Consider the following 18,320-nt stretch of genomic DNA (forward strand, 5'->3'; position numbering starts at 1 on the left):
AAGGAGTTGTTATTTAATTATCAGCAATAAAACTAGTTTACGATCTCATACAAACCTTTCTATGTTTTTAGGGTCATCATTTAATTATTTGTTATAACTATTATGTGGAATGTGATAATCATTGTCCTGCTAGGTCAGGAACACCATGTCTCAAGGAATTTGGATTTCAAATCAACAATTCATACCAAATTTAAATGTTTCAAATTCGAAAGTCTAATACATTGGTGTTGGCCAAAACAATATAATATACTGTACCAAGTACTTTCTAAAATAACACTTTTATTAAATCTTGAATCTAATTTGCTCATGTTTATCAAAAAACACATTGGGAGATCAGAAATTGTAGTTGATCTTCACCAATTTAATAACTGTAAGCCCTAGATCAACTTAATAAATCCCCTTCATTTGTATTATGGTGAAATTTTTTTCCTAATACTTCGAGTGTACAATTCAAAATATTACGTTTATTCTTGTTTTTTCAAATGTGAATTTTCTTCATGCTTGGTTGAAAATCAGTAGGGTGTAATTGGTCAGAACAATTTGGAAATATATAGTGGGTGTTGATCCCGACAGTTCACACATCACTGAATCTAGAATTTAATTAGAATTGCTCCTACGAAACCAGTCCTAATATTGAGATGCAATTATCAGAGGTGTCCATATTACAACAGTTTTGTATGCTAGGCATTTTACCTTGCGCTTAATTTCGATTTTGAATGTTCGATATAGATTTATTTACTTCATGATAAGGGCAAATTTAATTCACTGAATGTATAAAATAGGCCTTTTTTAAATGTTTCAAATTTTTGGCATCACAACTTAATGCTTGAGAATCACAGCTGTCTTATTCCTATTTTGAATAAAATCTCTGTGATTACCGTAATTAGGAACTTGAATATTCTTCATTTGTCTTGATATACGGGGACTATTAGATAAGATTTTATTTTAATTTCTGCCATATCATTTGCTACGTCATAGTTTGTCATTGTGTAATTTTTAATTTAGATTGGCATTTAACGTATTAGTAGAGGTTTTATCAATGCATCCGGTATTGAGTTTGGCATTCCTATGGTTTGGACATCAATTTGATGTGCCAATCGTTGACTGGACAAGTTTTGCCAGAAATAATGTTGATTTTTGGTCAAAAATTTGATAGTCTTGTCATTGCATTTAATTTAAAAAATAAAAATAAAAAGATTTTGTTTCTGAAAAATTCAAATTCCATTTTCTATGGATTTCATTTAAAAGCTTTCATACTTCGAAATGTAAAACAAACAAATGTAACACCTTAGGTTTCTGAATTTTCATCATTTGCAATTAATCACAAAAGGTAATGTAGGTCATCAATCAAATTGTCATATTTTGAAGTCTTTTTCAAAAACTTTTACCTTTTCTTTCATTTTTACCCTCTTATTAATAAAAACAGAGAAGATGTGTTTTGTGGACAAAAGTTTATAATTTTCCCATCAGCCACAAAATATGTCAGAATTTTTAAGCTTAAAATTTTATATTTACCAGTCATTCAGATTCAACAAATGGAGGACTAATCTATTATATCCTCATGTAAGATTATTAAAACTTCAGAGGTTGGAGTTCTGCTCTACAAATCTTTTATATTACTCAAACTAAAGTTTTTTGACTTGTTCAGCTGTGACCATGTTTTCAATTACCAGTATCATAATTATTTTGCATTGTATAAAATAATAACTGTAATCTCACCAAAACCACTTTGTGCAAGGTAAAACTTCTATTTCAGAGGACAAGATAAAACTATACATTTGACATATCTTAGCCTGTCTTCACTCTGACCATGTTTGGCAGTTTAAAAATAATTCATTCGACCTTCTGTTTGACTCCAGGATGTATCGATACACAAATATAACCGTCAGCCACACGTTCTGTTTTGGTCATTGGCAAAGAAAACGTGCGAGTTCATTCATGCAGACACTCTGATTAATTACTGATATCTTACGTAGCTTAATTGCTGTTAAATCATTGCTTTTGTGTTTTATTTAATGAAGAAACATATTCGCTAAATTTAAAATTATGATTTGGACTGCACATATTTTGTAAATTACATAACCTTTGATTATCTTCGAACTTCCTAAAGTTTGAGCTCACAACCCCTCCCTATATTTAAAAAGTTTCAGCGACACCGGTTAACTCTGCATTGGTGTGGAAGCGCTCTCCTTCTCTGATTCTATGTATTTTCTAGAAATCGTGAGGTTTATGTTTTGCACCTGTTTCAATAATTGTGTTTCGAATCGAAAGTCTGAAAATGTACAATAGATAGGCTATCGTACTTTTTGTGAAATTGGTGTACTCTTTGCAACCCCTAAAATAAGTTGTGCGCCTCCAGATTGAGAAGCTTGTTTTTGGCTGATTTCTCTCATTTTGTGATCTCTGACTAAGAACTACAAATGTACAAAAATTTGGCTTGAACAAAACAATTCAACATGGTGCGTCGAAGTATACCAAAATAAAATTTTTTGAAACTTTAGATAACTGAAATTATATTTTCTCAATACACCAAAATATTCAACTCTTTATTAAAATTTCACAACACCGGTATACAATACAATTTATTTCGGCTTTTTAAAACACACAGCACTTCATGAAACAATCGAATCATGCAGCAGAAATGCCACATAAATAAGCAAATCTTAAGAATGAAGTGTAATGTTGTTCAATCAAAAATAACAGACAAAAAATATTCTTAAAGTAATTATATGCGATTAAGAGCCAAATATTGTCTCCATTTACATGCTTCTTTATTAAAATAAGTCTTTACATACCTATTTGAAATTTGTAATGTACGATAATATTGAGCAACCCCTTGTTCTTGTTTTTACCTCATTTGGCAAATTTAAAATAAAATAATAAATACAGCATGGCAATTAAAATAGGCGGTGTAAAGGAGTCTGACCAGTGTTAGAGAAATACAACATTTGTATTTGTGTTAGTGTGCATCAAGAAAATGTATTTGTTAAAAGTAGAATGTTACCTATTACTAAATTTTTAAATATCGTAGGTGAATCATAATTCAGTTTCTGTACTCCATTCTATGGTTGATTAGTTTCGGTTTCACGCTTCCATGCTTTTCACTTCTTAAAGTAAAGTTCCAGACAGGTTTGAGCATATTTTTGTGATGAAGTATTTCCTGACAGTGACAGATTGCCGAACATTATTATCAGGGTTATTTTGTGGTAGATACGCTCCCATAAATCAATTTTCAGAGGCGCTTTTTTAAAGAATTTCTCAAAGCAATGTCCCGAGTTCAGAACCAAAAAAATATTTGCCAAACTTAGGGATCGGCTTATATGCGCATAACATCGCACTAGAAATTCTGACTTATACGTTTATAACTCTAGTCGTACTTAAACCAAAAGATAAAATATAGCCTAATCCAGAATGCCTTTTAAACAACTTATTTTAGATTTTGTTGGGTTGAACTTTGTAAAACATCTTCTTTATAGTTATGTTCCATTTGAATTATTATTTCATTTAATTTTTTTAAAAGGGGGAACACTTGAATACAAGCCAGCTGCTACCTGTCAATTCTTGTTTATTAATTTAAATTTTATCAGAATCCAATCGAATAACAAAGAATTTTAAGGGCACTGGGCATGATTTTTAGGATAAACTGTACATTGTGACTATTAAAAAAAGTCTTATTTGGTCAAAGAAAATCTGCATATAATAAAAATCATTTTGGTATGTATTATATATTGCTTATCACTGGCCGAATTTGTCTATTTGTTTTTAAGATTTAATCTGTTTTTCTAGCGATTAAATTTATCTGAAATCAATTGGACATGCATTTTGACGTCTCATTTTGATGAATGAGGTATTATGATGTCTTCAAGGTAGTTCATCTTTATTATGACATAGACATGATGTAACAATTGTATATTGATTCTTTTGTTTTGGAATAATGCATTACCAAGAATTTTAATCAATTTTTTGGGTATCAACATGATATGCGACCACATCGGTGCATTACATTTTTAAAGACAAAAATTTAAATGAAATTGTAAACAAGAACTTAAAACTTCATTTAAGTTGGAACAGTTTTCTCTTTGCCATTAACATTATTACATCAATTTACACGGAGATGACTAGATATTGACTAAACTAAATATTCCCTAATCCCAAATGTATTCTGAACGAATATTTTTGATAAAGTATCGCATATATTTTAAATCGTGTTCAACAGCGAAAACATAGAAGTCATTGTATATCTAATGAGTTTAATTTGGATTTGCAAAAGAACCCAAATGATTTGATTGGTCGTCTATATTTTTTAAATTATAGGTAATGAATATCTCTCATATAATATTAGATTGGATCCATTTTGATTATACAGCAATTTCAAAATGATTATTTATTCTAAATAAATTCCAAATTCAAAAGTTTTAATTATGAAGTGTTTATTATACCGGTAATTTATTTGAAATAAAATGAGATATTTTGAATTATTCTTGACATCTCCTGATTGTAGTAACTACGAAGGCTTCAATAGTATTTTGTCATTCACAAAGACAACAATACCTACAGCAGGCCTTGTTTCCTGTACAGCGAATTACTTCCTTTGCCAATAAGCTTAATCTGACAACTTGTGTTGTATGGTTGGATTATAATACCAGAATGACAGCAATCATGCTTGACAAGGCCAGAAATGCAAGAAATGTTCATCTCAACTGACATGTTGCTTGTTAATATACTTATCCACCTTTATTTTGATAATTTGACCAAAGGTAGGTTACAGTCACATGTACTCACTCTTATATGAAAAAGACTTACCGGTATCCCCGAGTTTTTGGCTTGTTGCACATTTTACTGTGTATCCTAGCATAAAAGCAGAGTTTAAAAAAAATGACAACTCATAGTGGTGGCTTATGCATTCATAACTCTGATCCCACTAAAGCAACTACCGTATTTGCTGTGGAAGGTGCGTACGATGTTACGATTTGTAGGGACGACTTCGAATTTTTATAAATTCACCTTTTTTGGACCAATTTTAGGTGGTTTTATGTGATGATATGGTATCTTATGAATTATCACACTTTTTGTGCATTAAAACAACCCAGTATAAATAGAATTGTTTAGGTGTTTCTTTCGTGAATTGTTTAGTAAATTCAGTCTTATCAATATCAACGAAATTCTGAAGAACTGGTGAAACGGGACGATGATGAAAGGGAATTTATCGATATCATATATTTTTCACCCTCACAGATGTATTAAGTGAAGTAAAAATACTTGGAAAATTACTAATTGAAAAACAACAAACCTGGTTAAGATATATTAAGAACTGATATATTGTTATTGTAAATATTGTTCATAAAATGTAACTTTTACGTCACACTTATGTTATGGCTCCTGGTCCGAAAACCTTGCTCTTCCATGGACTCTAACCCTTCTTACTTTTTAGTTCTTAGCATGAGGTCACCCCCAGAAGATGAACCACCAGACCCACAACAACTCAGATTGGACAGAATGTTGGAATCTGAGGTTTGTGTCATCATTTTAACCTTATTTTGCAACAGTTTTTTTGCTGAGCTCAGCATAATTTAATGAAGTTCGCAGAGGTATGCAGTGTGATAGACTTTTTCACTTGGATCACATATGAGTTGTTAGAATAAATTGGATTGGCCCACTGGTGCACATAGGTAATTAAGGGGATGCACAAATTTATTTTGCTGAGCTCAGCATAATTTAGTGAAGTTCACAAAGGTATGCTGTGTGGTGTTCATATGGAGTATGACAGACTCTCGCTTGGATTACATAGGAGTATTGTTAGATCAAATTGGAATTGCTTACTAGTTCTATTGGTGTGCATCTAGATCACGGGTGTGCACTGTGCAACCTGCGGCCCGCTGGCCAAATGCGGCCCACAATGAAAAGTTGTGCGGCCTGCAGAGAAGTGTCAATTTGGTGCATGCAAGTAATTCCAATCCCAAAGCTTATACCTGATCTTGTGCGAAGAAAACAACGCATATCATAAGATCAATAATCAACATGTTTATGTGTGTTACTACTGGAAGAAAGCCTATGTTAAATAAAGGTGCGTCCTGCGGTTTCACCCAGTTATTTGTAAATGACCCTTCTGTATTAAAGGTTGCCCACCCCAGATCTAGGTCAATGGAATGAACTTGAAGGTTTGCCCTTCTATCAATTCATCCTGTAGGCCAGGGGTCGGCAACCTTTTGTCGCTCGTGGGCCAAAATAAGGGTTGCAAGTCATTGGTGGGCCGCACATATTTTTAGAAAGTTGAAAACCGAACGGATGATACTTTTTATAATAGATATGAAGCAGGGATAGATTTCTCGAATAGAATATAGATTTATTGCCTCATTGCATTGCATTTTCGGCGCCATTGAACCCTTTGTACCTAGCATCAACTTTTCTGCGTTTTGTTGCCATTCGTCCAATTATAATCTAATTATAGGCTCATTGAGCGAGTAATTGTGTATTTTATACGTGTCAGATTATAATATAATTGAGTCTGCATGCGTCTCACAACGAATTTTTCATCGTGAAAAATATAATCGTCACAACAGCTGTTTTGTTACTATAATTCAGTGAAGCATCGCGGGTCAGATTGATCGCGGGCCGTTGGTTGCCGCCCCCTGCTGTAGGCTTTACTTACCTCTCTTTCAGCATAAGTATTTTTTGTTGTGACTGTGGGACAAACTGTGGATATCTTTGTCAAATCTCTGCATTGGAGCGAATTAAACTTGCTGGATTAGTAACCAATGGGTTACCTTGTCTGGATAGATAATCAAGGGACTGTACTTGAGGGTTTGCCTATATCATCACATCTTTTTAGCTCACCTCTCTTTCAACATAAGTATAAAAGTATTCGGACCTCCTGAAGTATGCGCACCAAGATGGCGCACAACCTGAACTCAGGTTGTGTACCAGTTTATGCAACATCCTGTTGCGCATACTTTGCATGTACATTCATCATATCTCGGACCAGAAGGCTATTGATTTTGTATGAATTATGTCGTATAATTAGCGAGGTATTAATTAATTAGTGATGGGACCATGAGGTGTCACTATAGAGTCATGAATCGAAACTGCAGTTTCGATCGATAAGTCTTCGGTCTCCGACTGATATTCTCGTTGATCGGTAATCGAGGTACTGTACTGTAATTTTTTTTCATTCTTCTTGTTTGTAAATATCAGTTTTCTTTTTCTGAAAATATTTGACCGTTATCATGTTCCTTAACTAAACAATAATTCTAGTTTTTCATATGGTTGAGCCATCAGGGCATCCTTTGGCAGTCATAATTGCCAAGAAAAAAAAAAACTTCGCCAAGATTTTACAAACACTTAGATTTTTTTTCAAAGGCTCGCCATTGATATTGGCCTCAGTAATTGTAAGGAGCATGCATCTCTTATAATCCTGCACGAGTACACAGGTTCAAGTCTTGAGGGAAATAATTACGAGGATTGCTCGACTCCTTGTCGTCATAGGGCAGTTGATGTAACCGCTGGTCAGTTTCCTTCACTATCAGGCCCATGCATCCAGAACAAATAACTGGTTTCTATTCCCATATTCGAAATTGACTGGTAACCGGTTGAGAGGTTGTGGTTCCCACTAAGCTGTCCCTTAGAATCAATATAGAAATCCTTTCCCTATCCTAAAATTGCCAACACCTTTTTCAACAATACTCACACATGACACAACCTATGTGAAATTTTTTTTTGCGTAATATATACATGAAGAAAAATGCTGGGTATAACATGAAGGCATTGAAAATGGACATTTTACACATTACATACACAGAACACAACAGTGAAAATAACAATATATTTTGTATATTAAGGTCACAGCGTGTAGTGGAAGCACAGTATGAATAAATATATGCATAACATTATAAAGCCTTAAGATTTAGCTTTAATATTCTTGTTAAGTCTGAGTTCTGTTTGACAATTTGTTTTAAATTCACAATTTTCCTAAAAATATATCAACAAAAAAATGCAGCATGAAGAAATAAAAAATCTGGGTGTGTCAGAATTATATTTCATTAAAGTATGCAAATGATATCAGTGAAAATTGTTGCTGCACATTTATGTCTTGACTGTTGAACTAATATAATGAAAAGGCTGTGTGAAATCTTAGTTCATAAAAGTGTGTACTTCAAAATAAAACAACTACAAAGACTTGGAAAACGTAGTGAATTTAAAAAAAACATTTTAAAAACGTTGCAGCAGTAAATGTATATTTTTAAATTTTTAGCATTTTCAACTCTGTACTATTCAACAAATACATATCACCAGGTGAATATAGCATTACAAGGTTTTTAATATAGAGATTATATCTCTTACAAGCCTGGTATATCCGGTATGACAAGAGTTCAGATATGGTTGTTGGTAATTTATTACTTGTGTAGGCTTATGCAGCACAGCATCGGAAGAACAATTAGCAATAAATTTTGCATATTAATATAGAAGCTTAAATGCGCTAAATCTGTGTACTTTAAAATGAAACATCTCCAAATACTTATTTATCGGTAAGTTATTTTCTCAACCACTAGGTGGCCGGATGATGGAAAACCTAAAAAACTGTTCTAAAAAGAGACACAAACTTGATATTATGATGCAGTGAATATATGTAGATCAGGTTTTGGATTATTTCAAACTATTTTTAGATTCAATTATCTACTTATTGGTTAATATAGAGAATATATCCTGATATACACTAAAACAAGTATTAAGAAACGATTTTTTTTAAGTTACTACAACAGCACGGCTCTAAAGGCTAATATATCAAATGAAAACAAGTGAAATTAAGCAATAAATATTGCATACTTTGATGGAAGCATGAATGCAATAAGGAAATTTTTTTTAGTCTCATCTTGTTAGACTTACCCTTGATGTTAGTGGGTAGTGTGGTTCGAAGAATTATTGCAAACCATATGATAAGATATAAATTAATTAACAAACTCAAGCACAAAAAGTATATACACGTTTAGGTTATTTTTTTTACTTGTTTTATAAAGAGCTTGTTCCCCGACATTAGGTGAACAATACGAAAATTACATTTGAAAAAATTCTCATTTGTAAATCTAATCATAAGGTAAAGCATGAAATAGGCAAAGATTTCAGTGTTACGCACCCATAAAAATTTATGCTACAAATTATGTATTCTGAGTGTACACTAGGGGGCTACAGAGTGCTAAAAAGAAAGTCTAATGCTTTATATAGATCAGCGGATTTCAACCTGGGATTTCGCAGGTTTACATTACAATCTGTGAGTTAATATATGTATATTGTTTAAGTATATATGGGTGTTCATTATGTGTCCATGAAGTCTTTATTTTTTTAAAATTGAAGAGGGAATTCATCCAATACCATATATTGTTTTGGCCCTCACAGATGTAATAAATGAATTAAAAATACTTGAAACAATTACTGATTAAAAACAACAAACCTGGTTAAGATTTATTGAGAACTGACTTCGTGACAAAATTGAAATTGTAAAGGTACTTTATGGACACTCTGTATATACTTGCTACACTTTAAATAACATTTTGTTTTGACAATATTAGGTTCACTTTTATACATATTTATAGTTCTTACAATTTGAACAATAAAAGACATTTAAACTATTTTATGAGGGTATCCAATCCTTTGTAATATCTCATTAGGATTCCTCTCATGGAATAGGTTGAAAACTGCTAATATAGATAATCAGATATAAAGTAACCGGTTTATATACAAAAATAAATGTACTTTAAAATTTTAGTTTTTTTTTAAAAGGAAGAGAAGTTTTTACCAAACCCTCAACCCAAATGAAAATTCATCAACCAACCCCGTCATGCCTACCGATCAGAACTATGATACAGATTTCATTTTGGTTGAGTATGCTCAAATCAACGACCTGAGCTCTCAGCCAAAAGTGGAAAGTATACTATAGTGGGTATTGCCGTTTGAAGAGCTGTTGCAAACCAAATGATAAGATAAAGACGAATTAACAAAGTTTCTTAGTTGAGCACAAAAGTATATACATGTTTAGGTTATTTTTTACTTTTTTACAAAACTATGATACAAATTTCATCTTTAGTTGAGTTTGCTCAGATCAACGACCTGAGCTCTCAGCCAAAAGTGGAAATTACCAACTCGAGGTTTATTTTTCGTTTTATCGACATGTTTAGATAATACAATTTTCCACGGATTTGGAAATTCATAGGTATGATCGGGAAGTCACAACAAGTTTGGTTGAAATAATCATAGATTTCTTATTCAATTATTCACAATGCAAGTCAACAACAAGAATTTAATCTTAGTGATCAAACCCTCATGATAAAACCGACCGAGTCATAGCAAGCTCTCAATACACACATAAATGCAAAGGAGAAAACGAGCCAAAACAAAAGAAATAAATGCGCATCATAAGCAAATGAAAAAAATGCGATAATGAAATGAGGACAACATTTAGAAATTATATGAATATATGCGCATTATAAGCAAATAAAAAGCATAGCAATAAAGAAAAAGGGAATGAGTACAACATTTAAAACATTTATACGAATATCTTGGTGTAATCTCATTTTTTCCCAAATTTCATGGGATGAAGTTTACAAATATATTTCGAATAACAAGTTATGGATTATTAAATTATGGATTGGATCGGATGAATATATAAAATTTTGGCTGTTATTTTGAAAGGTAAAAAATATTGGAATAACCTTTGTTTCTTATCAAACGAAAATCTCTAATTCATATCAAGCCATTTTGATTTTGCTTCAAATTGTGAATGTTATAGTAGGAAAATATTGCAAATTGGTAATAATTTGTTCAAACTGTGAAAGCAATTTGATCTTAATGCTCATAAATGTTGTTCCCATGAGAGTAACTCAAAACAAGTAATTAACACAAACGAAAAAAAATTGAAATAAATGAACAAAACTTAATAAAGAAATGAAAAGTAGAATTAGCTAATTAAGAGTTTTAATTAGTTTTAACTAATTAATTACACAAAGATAAAGGGTAGCTAAGATGAATCAAATATACTGCAGGGATGTCCAAAAGTAATGGGTGATGGACCCCCATTACTAATTTGAAGCTATTTGAAAAGTATTTGAATTTCCGTAATACCATTATCGTACAAATGGGTAGAAGTTATTCTAGGTTAGCTAAATGAATAGTGACTTGAATTTTTAAACACCTAAAGGGGACTGTGGAATTGTTATTGGAACTTGGCCACTCGTATTTTCAAATTTCCATGTGAATTTATGATTCCTCAATTATCTTTTCTTTACCAAACTAAAAGGGCTTATGAATAGTAATAACTTTAAATTTACATAATAATAGGTTTCTTCATGATCATTTGGTTGCTATGGATTTCTGGTTCAGTCCTATTCAAAATATTTTGAATTTGTCGCTTTTTTAACCTTTGACCTGGTCATTTATCTGAAAGACTCATGAGTTGAATCAAAACTTCAATTCTACAGTCCCATCCTAGTGTCAAAATCATCAGAAACTCTTTTTACTTAATTCTCATTCTCAGCTGCGATTCATATTTGCTACATTGACTTTTACTGATGTATCGTCTCGTTATCTTCTGTGATAGTCATTTGACTTCGACTTTTTGCACGGTTCTGTAAATAATCATCGGTATTTACTCCACTTGATCAACAATTGTCCATATACAGTGGAAACATATAGGGTGTTCATAAACTAATAAAAATTTTTAAATTGCGAATGGAATTTAGCGATACCACATACTGTTTTGGCCCCCACAGATTCAATACATCTGTATTAAATAAAGTTAAAATACTTGAACAATTATTGATTAAGAAATAACAAATCTGGTTAAGATACATGGGAAATCACTACATAAAAAATTGAAATTGTGAAAGGACATTATGGTCACCCTGTATAAGCTGTATTATATTATATATTTGAAGGAAACCTGGCAATTCACATTTCTAAAATATGGTTATTATAATTGATGATGATGCCATCCGTAATAGATATACATATTTCATGAAGTCCTTCAAACAACTTTGATGTGCTTCACTCAGTTAATGGTGGCATAAAAACATGTTAACCTTGATCCAAGATGAATTATAAAAATAAAGTATGATTTAATTTGTAAGTGTTAATTGGCCAGTGTGACAACATACTTACCAATTGTTCCATTTTATTATTTATTTTATTGCCATATTATCAAGATCTTTTTTCTATTTTATCCTGACTCACTGCATATCATGCATGGTCATACTTAACTGATTGATTTAACTTAAATCCTGGAGTAGAATACCTGAGATTGTTGACATAAGTATTTCAGGGGAAACACCAAGGACAGGACAAAGTGTTGCGTCATTCTTCGCTATGATATTTCACAATACATGTAATGTATTTCAAATTATTATAATTAATAATGGCATCTTTAATATACACACATATTTCAGAAAGTTTCGTATGGTGGGCATAAAAAGATGGATTAATTAAAATTAAAAGAACTTGTTTAAAATTGAAAAAACACTGATTGGAATAAAACAAACCTGGTCAAGATATATTGAGAACTGACTACATACCAAAATGATAACCATACTTTATGAATGTTTTTCTGAGTAATATATAGGATGTCCATAAAGTCTTAAATTTTATTAAAATTGCAAAGGGAATTTATCAATGCTATAATATTGTTTTGGCCCTCACAGATGTATTAAATGAAATAAAAAAACTTAAACAATTACTGATTTAAGAACAACAAACTTGGTTGATATATATTGAGAACTGACTTTATAAAAAAATTGAAATTGTAAAGAGACTTTATAGATGTCCCTGTGTAATATATATAGGTTAGTTACCGTATAGCCTTTCATATAAGGTGACCTCGCATATGTTTACAGCCTCAGCGATTTTAACAAAATGCAATCTCACATGTCATTTGCGACTTTCCTATTCTTCCAAAAATTACAGAAAAGGGGAGGGGAAATGAGATTATTTCGACTCCATATGAGATCCCCTTAATTTGGAACTTTTTCTTTCAAGTTTTGAACTCTCCTTATGTGTGTGCATATATAGTAATTTATATCTGACCTGCTGGGTTAGAGGGGCACTCTCCGCATCGCCTTCTGGTTGATCAATTCCTGAATCTTTTGAGTTGGAAGGGTTGAATTTATCATCAGATGCTTGACCATGCAATCTAGAGTGCGATTGTTTTTTGATATATTTTCTTCCAAGGTAGGCAAGACGGACAATAACGATCGCTAGTATTATGAAAACAATAAAGGAAACTCCTATGGTTCCATTCAGCTTTTGATTAGCAGATTTCACTTGTATGGCTAGGTCCTGTGATAGAAAATAAGTTTATATAATGGGATGTGTGTTTGCTGTGAATTAGTCACTAGGCAAGCTGGTTTATTGTTTAAAAAGTGTTTGTTTGTTACTTTCTCTCTCTTAAATATATCCCTATATTAATTGTTCTATTCATTTCTTTGCACTTTTGGGGTGGTTTTGCGGTTATTTGAAATGTAAAAAAAGGCATTTTTCAGTATCACGCAGGGCAATTTTTAGTAGCGTCAAACACTTTTAGACCCTCAAGTCCAAGAATCCTAAAAACCCTTGTTTTTTGCTGGGGCCACGGGTCCTATACATATCTAAAATTGCTGGAGTTATTGATAAATTTAGTGCATTTGTGTCTATAGTTACATTTTGATTGTAGTGGCATTGAATGATGATGCTGTTTTTAGCTACTAAGTGGTAATTTTTATTCTAATTATTAAAGTAACAATGTCTATTTTCCTGGAATGAAAAAGTTTAAAAAAGAGTTTGTTTGTCATCATTAATGGGCAACCAAATTTTTATGCAACTAAATGGGCCACAAAAGACGCTGTAGCCAGTCAGTCTCTATACCAGACATGGTGAAGGACGGTCCGCGGGCTAAATCCGGCCCGTTCGGTAATTTAATCTGGCCCGCCTGATGCTGCCACAACCAAATTGAAACCAAATTTTGATGTTTTAGCCAAAAATAACTCAAAAATATATCGAGATTGCGGTTGAATTTAAGCTTTGCTTATTGCTTATGGCTTTGCTTATGGCACGAGGCTTATTGTTTTCCCACTTTCACTTTTGTAACACTGTAAATATTGTTTATAAAATGTAACTTTTTACATCACACTTACTTGGCCCGCCAGTGTAGGTAGGCAAAATTTTTGGCCCCTGGTTCAAAAACCTTGCTCTATACCCATTACCCACTACACTGGTTGTCCAGACTGAGACTTGCTCAGAGTGGATGTTCGGTTGTCTTATCAACAAAATCCCACTTACTTTATTTTCTTTTTTGAGATCAGAAATTTCTTTGTCTTGCGTGAGTAGGTGTTCTTTAAGATTTAGGAAATCGTTCTTTGTGATGTTCGCGTTATCTTTAATGCGTTGATTGAGATTTCTTACCTTTGTCTCAAGTTCGTTTCTCGAAATCCGATATTCTTCCCGCATTTCACTCAGTGATTTATTGGCATAATAGTCTAAAAATATATTTTTGTTTGAACAATGAACTGCCATGAATTTGATGCCAGCGTGAAAATAGATTTACATCAGTAGATTTCTATTTTTCAATTATTACTCCACTTCTTGCATTGAAATTGTAATCAAAACAACGATACTCATATTTTTTGTATCGGGAAAATTCAAATCTAGTTGTAACATTTTCTCAAGCAGCAAGTGCATTTTTCTTTTTTCCATAATATTTCAAAATAACAATAAATATGATTTGTGAAATTTTCAATTTAAATATTCATTCATTATATAAATTGCCTATTCTGATTCCCCCTTTTTTCCTTCTTTCACATGAAAGAGTGATGAAGCTAAAAATCTATTTTTTTAATAGCCTACAAAAGATAATAGGCTACTAGAACAAGTAACAATGCTAATCTTATAGAGAAATCTTTTCAAATTCTCCACAATTTTTACGATTCTTTTTTTTGTTCTTTAGAGTGTTTATGGTTTCCATTTTACTTGGAGCATCTGCTCAGAATATGGTACCTTACAGTAATTTTTGTTTCCACCTTTGTAACTTCCGTAGTATATGTACCAGGTTAGGGTTAGGCCATAATTTTATTCCGATTTTCCTTATTTTAGTTCTTTTATGAGTTCGGGGTTTCAGTCCCTACTCAGCTTGATGTAAAGTAGGCGAACAAAATTAGTTATCTCCATATTGGAACACATACTTATGGAGCGCCCAACTTTTTTTTGTTTCTAAATAGATACTTGTAAGTGTAACTAACTCTTTGGAGAAAAATTCATAAAAAATATAAGAAATCCATTCTTACCAACGCATTCAAATCCACAAAGTGTGATATCTGTGCCGTTCGGGCAATGCTTCTCACACCTCTCACATCCATGAGTATTAGACGAATAAAAATATCCTTTTAATTGATAGCATCTCTTCTTTTGTTCCTCAATGTCCTGAAATAGAATGAATATTTAAAATTAAAAGTCATCTATTTAAAGCTAATTTTTTTCTTGACAATGCTGACTTGAAATCTTATGTCAAACGCAACCTATTATCATGTTTGTTATATATATATATATAATAACATACAGGGTGTCTATAAAGTCTCTTTATAATTTCAATTTTATTATTGAGTCAGTTCTCAATAGGCTATATCTTAACAAGGTTTGTTGTTTTTCAATCAGTAATTGTTCCAAGTTGTTTTTACTTTATTCAATACATCTACGGTAAGTGTTGATTGACATGCATGACGAAATATTTACCAATTGTTTCATTGTATTTATTATTATCTGAGATTTCTCTCTCTTATTTTTGCTTGGTCACTCCAACTTACCAAGCTATCATGCATGATCATACTTGACTGATTGACTAACCTAATTCCTGGAACCCCTGAGATTGTTAGCCTAGCAAGTTGGGGGGAAGAACCCGGGCTCAAAAATGAGTTACACCATAACCATTTGCCATTTCACAATAACATGTTTTTAATGTCAACTGTGACGATCGTTTCTATTTAAATACAAAAAGTCTCTCTTATACAATATGGCGGGGGGGGGGGGGGGCACTCTTGATAAAATCTTCTCCTTATGTGCGCATAATCTGATTGGTATTAAACTAAGTATACTATAATTCCTCTCTATAGTGAATTTTAAATTTGAATGCTCTTAATTGATATTTATAGTGAAAATAAACCTTGATATACTTGAATTTCAATTTGTATCATATAACACTTATTGTAACTATAATATTGTCAAATTATATCGAAAATATAATAATTTTAAGTTCATGACTTTTCAGATATAGTTACTAATATTACTACTTTTGGCTATTTTCCCCGAACTATTTTTGATGTTATTATTTTTTTGATAAATCTACTAACAGACTAATCCCACCTTGATGTGAGAATGCTGAGTAATTATTTTGAAGGTTTGATGACAAAAAAGTAAATCTTAAAATTTTGAAAAGAAAAACTATATTTGAAAATACTACATAGGAATGGTATTTATCACTCTATTTTGAAAAAAATTGCAGTTTAAAAACCTAATATTTTCTATATATTTAACTCGTTTTTTCAGAACAGATTTTGAGAGTTTGTAACGTTCAAAATTTGGCTAACCTAAATCGTTCTGTTATAATGGGAAATATTTATTTAAATGTTTGGATTCGAAAATCCTTTAAAATTACTTAATCTGGTTTAATTCTTATGAAATTTGATTTGAGATTATTAGTTAATTAGATTATATGTTATTCTATTCAATAAATACCTCATAGGTCTCAAAGCATTAAAATTGCCGTAATTAATTCAAATTCCCAAATACCTCTATTTGTTGCCTTGTGTCATCTGGGAGTTCTCCAAATATTTCTGATTTCAAGTCTCGATTTGTTCTTGCACTGGGTAACCTGGAAAAGTGAAATCAGATTCTATTTCTGCTTTGAAACGGATTGATTGTTGTGAAATGGATTGTGGCTACAACTGTATTATTTAAGTTATTTGCATTTCTTGGCGAAAAAGGTAAAAAATGTCAACATAAAAATTACGGTCTGCTTCACAGTTGCCTACAACATTTTATGACTTTTAGAATTTGCTATTGAAATTCTTTACACAATAGGCTGACTATCATGAAATATCTGAACACTTCAAAAAATATGTTATGGGCCTACTTGAAATAATTAAAGAGAGAAAATTCCCTTCAAATATTTAGTATATAAATATGAAAATATTGTTAAATTTTAAGATTTTGTTTAGGCCACATGTATTTCTGCCAACAAAGATGGCTGTCCTAGTTCATATTGGCAATTTTTTTCATAATATTACACTCTATCATATTTTGGACACCGAATTCGTCATTTTTTGAAATTTAGAAATCAGAATACATCCAATATTCTTAGTAATTTATTAGTATGCTAAGATTCATAACAAGAATTTGATACTCACGTTTTAGCTGATACAAAATCCAATACAAAAATGAAGAAAATTGCTGTAGTTGTGCCAGCTGCCAGAGTTCTAGAAGAAAATGTAAAACAAATATTAGCATTAACCTTTACAAATTTCAATTTTTCACATCACTGTTAAGCATACTTAGTTGAGATATTGTGATCTTGTAAATATTCATATTCAATGTTCAATGCATATCTACAATACTTAGTTGACACTAATATCTAAATGAATAACTTTTTTCCCACTAGAAGTAATAGGTAAAATGCTCTGTTGATTGGGCCTATTTCATTTTCCAAATATGGCTTTATAACTATTATAACAAAATATGCTAATTTAGATTAAAATGAACAGTTTTCTAAGATACTAATGGCTCTATATTTTGAAAAAGATGAGAAAATATTTGTCCTTTTTATTTTTGGAAAATAGAATAATTTCATTTATCAGTAAATCTCATTTGTATTACATTACAGACCACTAAATTCTTTGTTCTCCCTAAATATTAGGTTAGTTTGGTAACCACATAAACAAGCAAGAAATCAAAATGCAACTTACCTTATGCTCATCATTTTTATTTTCATCCAGTCAGTTGCTGGATTGTTTCAATTTCAAAATAATTTGTAACTGTATAAGATGATTTAATGTCCCGTTAATTCTGTTTTCAAGTCTAAACTAAAACACTTCTTCAAGTCCAAATATCAAGCCAAGTATATGAAAATAGCTCATCCCAGCTAGTTATATAGCTGTCTGTTACTACCACAGATAAATCTCCTGAGGACTTTTCAGGTAAAGTCCCTGTGTTGGGCTGTAGGTGAACAACTAAATAATGTCCCAACGGTAAATTCTCCTAACCACCCCATTCTTGTTGAACAATGGCTATCCGACGATGTTATAAGAGAAAAATGACAAATT

General features: G+C 31.7%; 2 protein-coding genes across 2 annotated transcripts in view; one reads left to right on the top strand and one right to left on the bottom strand.

Annotated features, from left to right (window-relative positions):
• The window catches only part of LOC120344416 (pre-B-cell leukemia transcription factor 1-like), a 51,523-nt gene that overhangs the window by 8,442 nt on the left and 24,761 nt on the right, over window positions 1-18,320 (top strand). The window contains exon 5 of the mRNA XM_078112363.1: window positions 5,432-5,511. Coding sequence (XP_077968489.1) covers window positions 5,432-5,511 — 80 coding nt within the window. The remainder of the gene's footprint in view (window positions 1-5,431; window positions 5,512-18,320) is intronic.
• On the bottom strand, window positions 7,691-18,106 carry LOC144422673 (uncharacterized). Its single transcript, XM_078112365.1, has 7 exons — window positions 17,964-18,106; window positions 17,409-17,477; window positions 16,792-16,873; window positions 15,294-15,429; window positions 14,293-14,489; window positions 13,063-13,314; window positions 7,691-11,612 (listed from the first exon to the last, which is right to left on the bottom strand). The coding sequence occupies exons 1-7, from the start codon at window positions 17,987-17,989 to the stop codon at window positions 11,550-11,552; spliced, it is 825 nt and encodes a 274-aa protein (XP_077968491.1). The 5' UTR covers window positions 17,990-18,106; the 3' UTR covers window positions 7,691-11,549.

The sequence above is a fragment of the Styela clava genome, chromosome 5, assembly GCF_964204865.1.
Source record: "Styela clava chromosome 5, kaStyClav1.hap1.2, whole genome shotgun sequence".
In the NCBI taxonomy this organism is placed as follows: Eukaryota; Metazoa; Chordata; class Ascidiacea; order Stolidobranchia; family Styelidae; genus Styela; species Styela clava.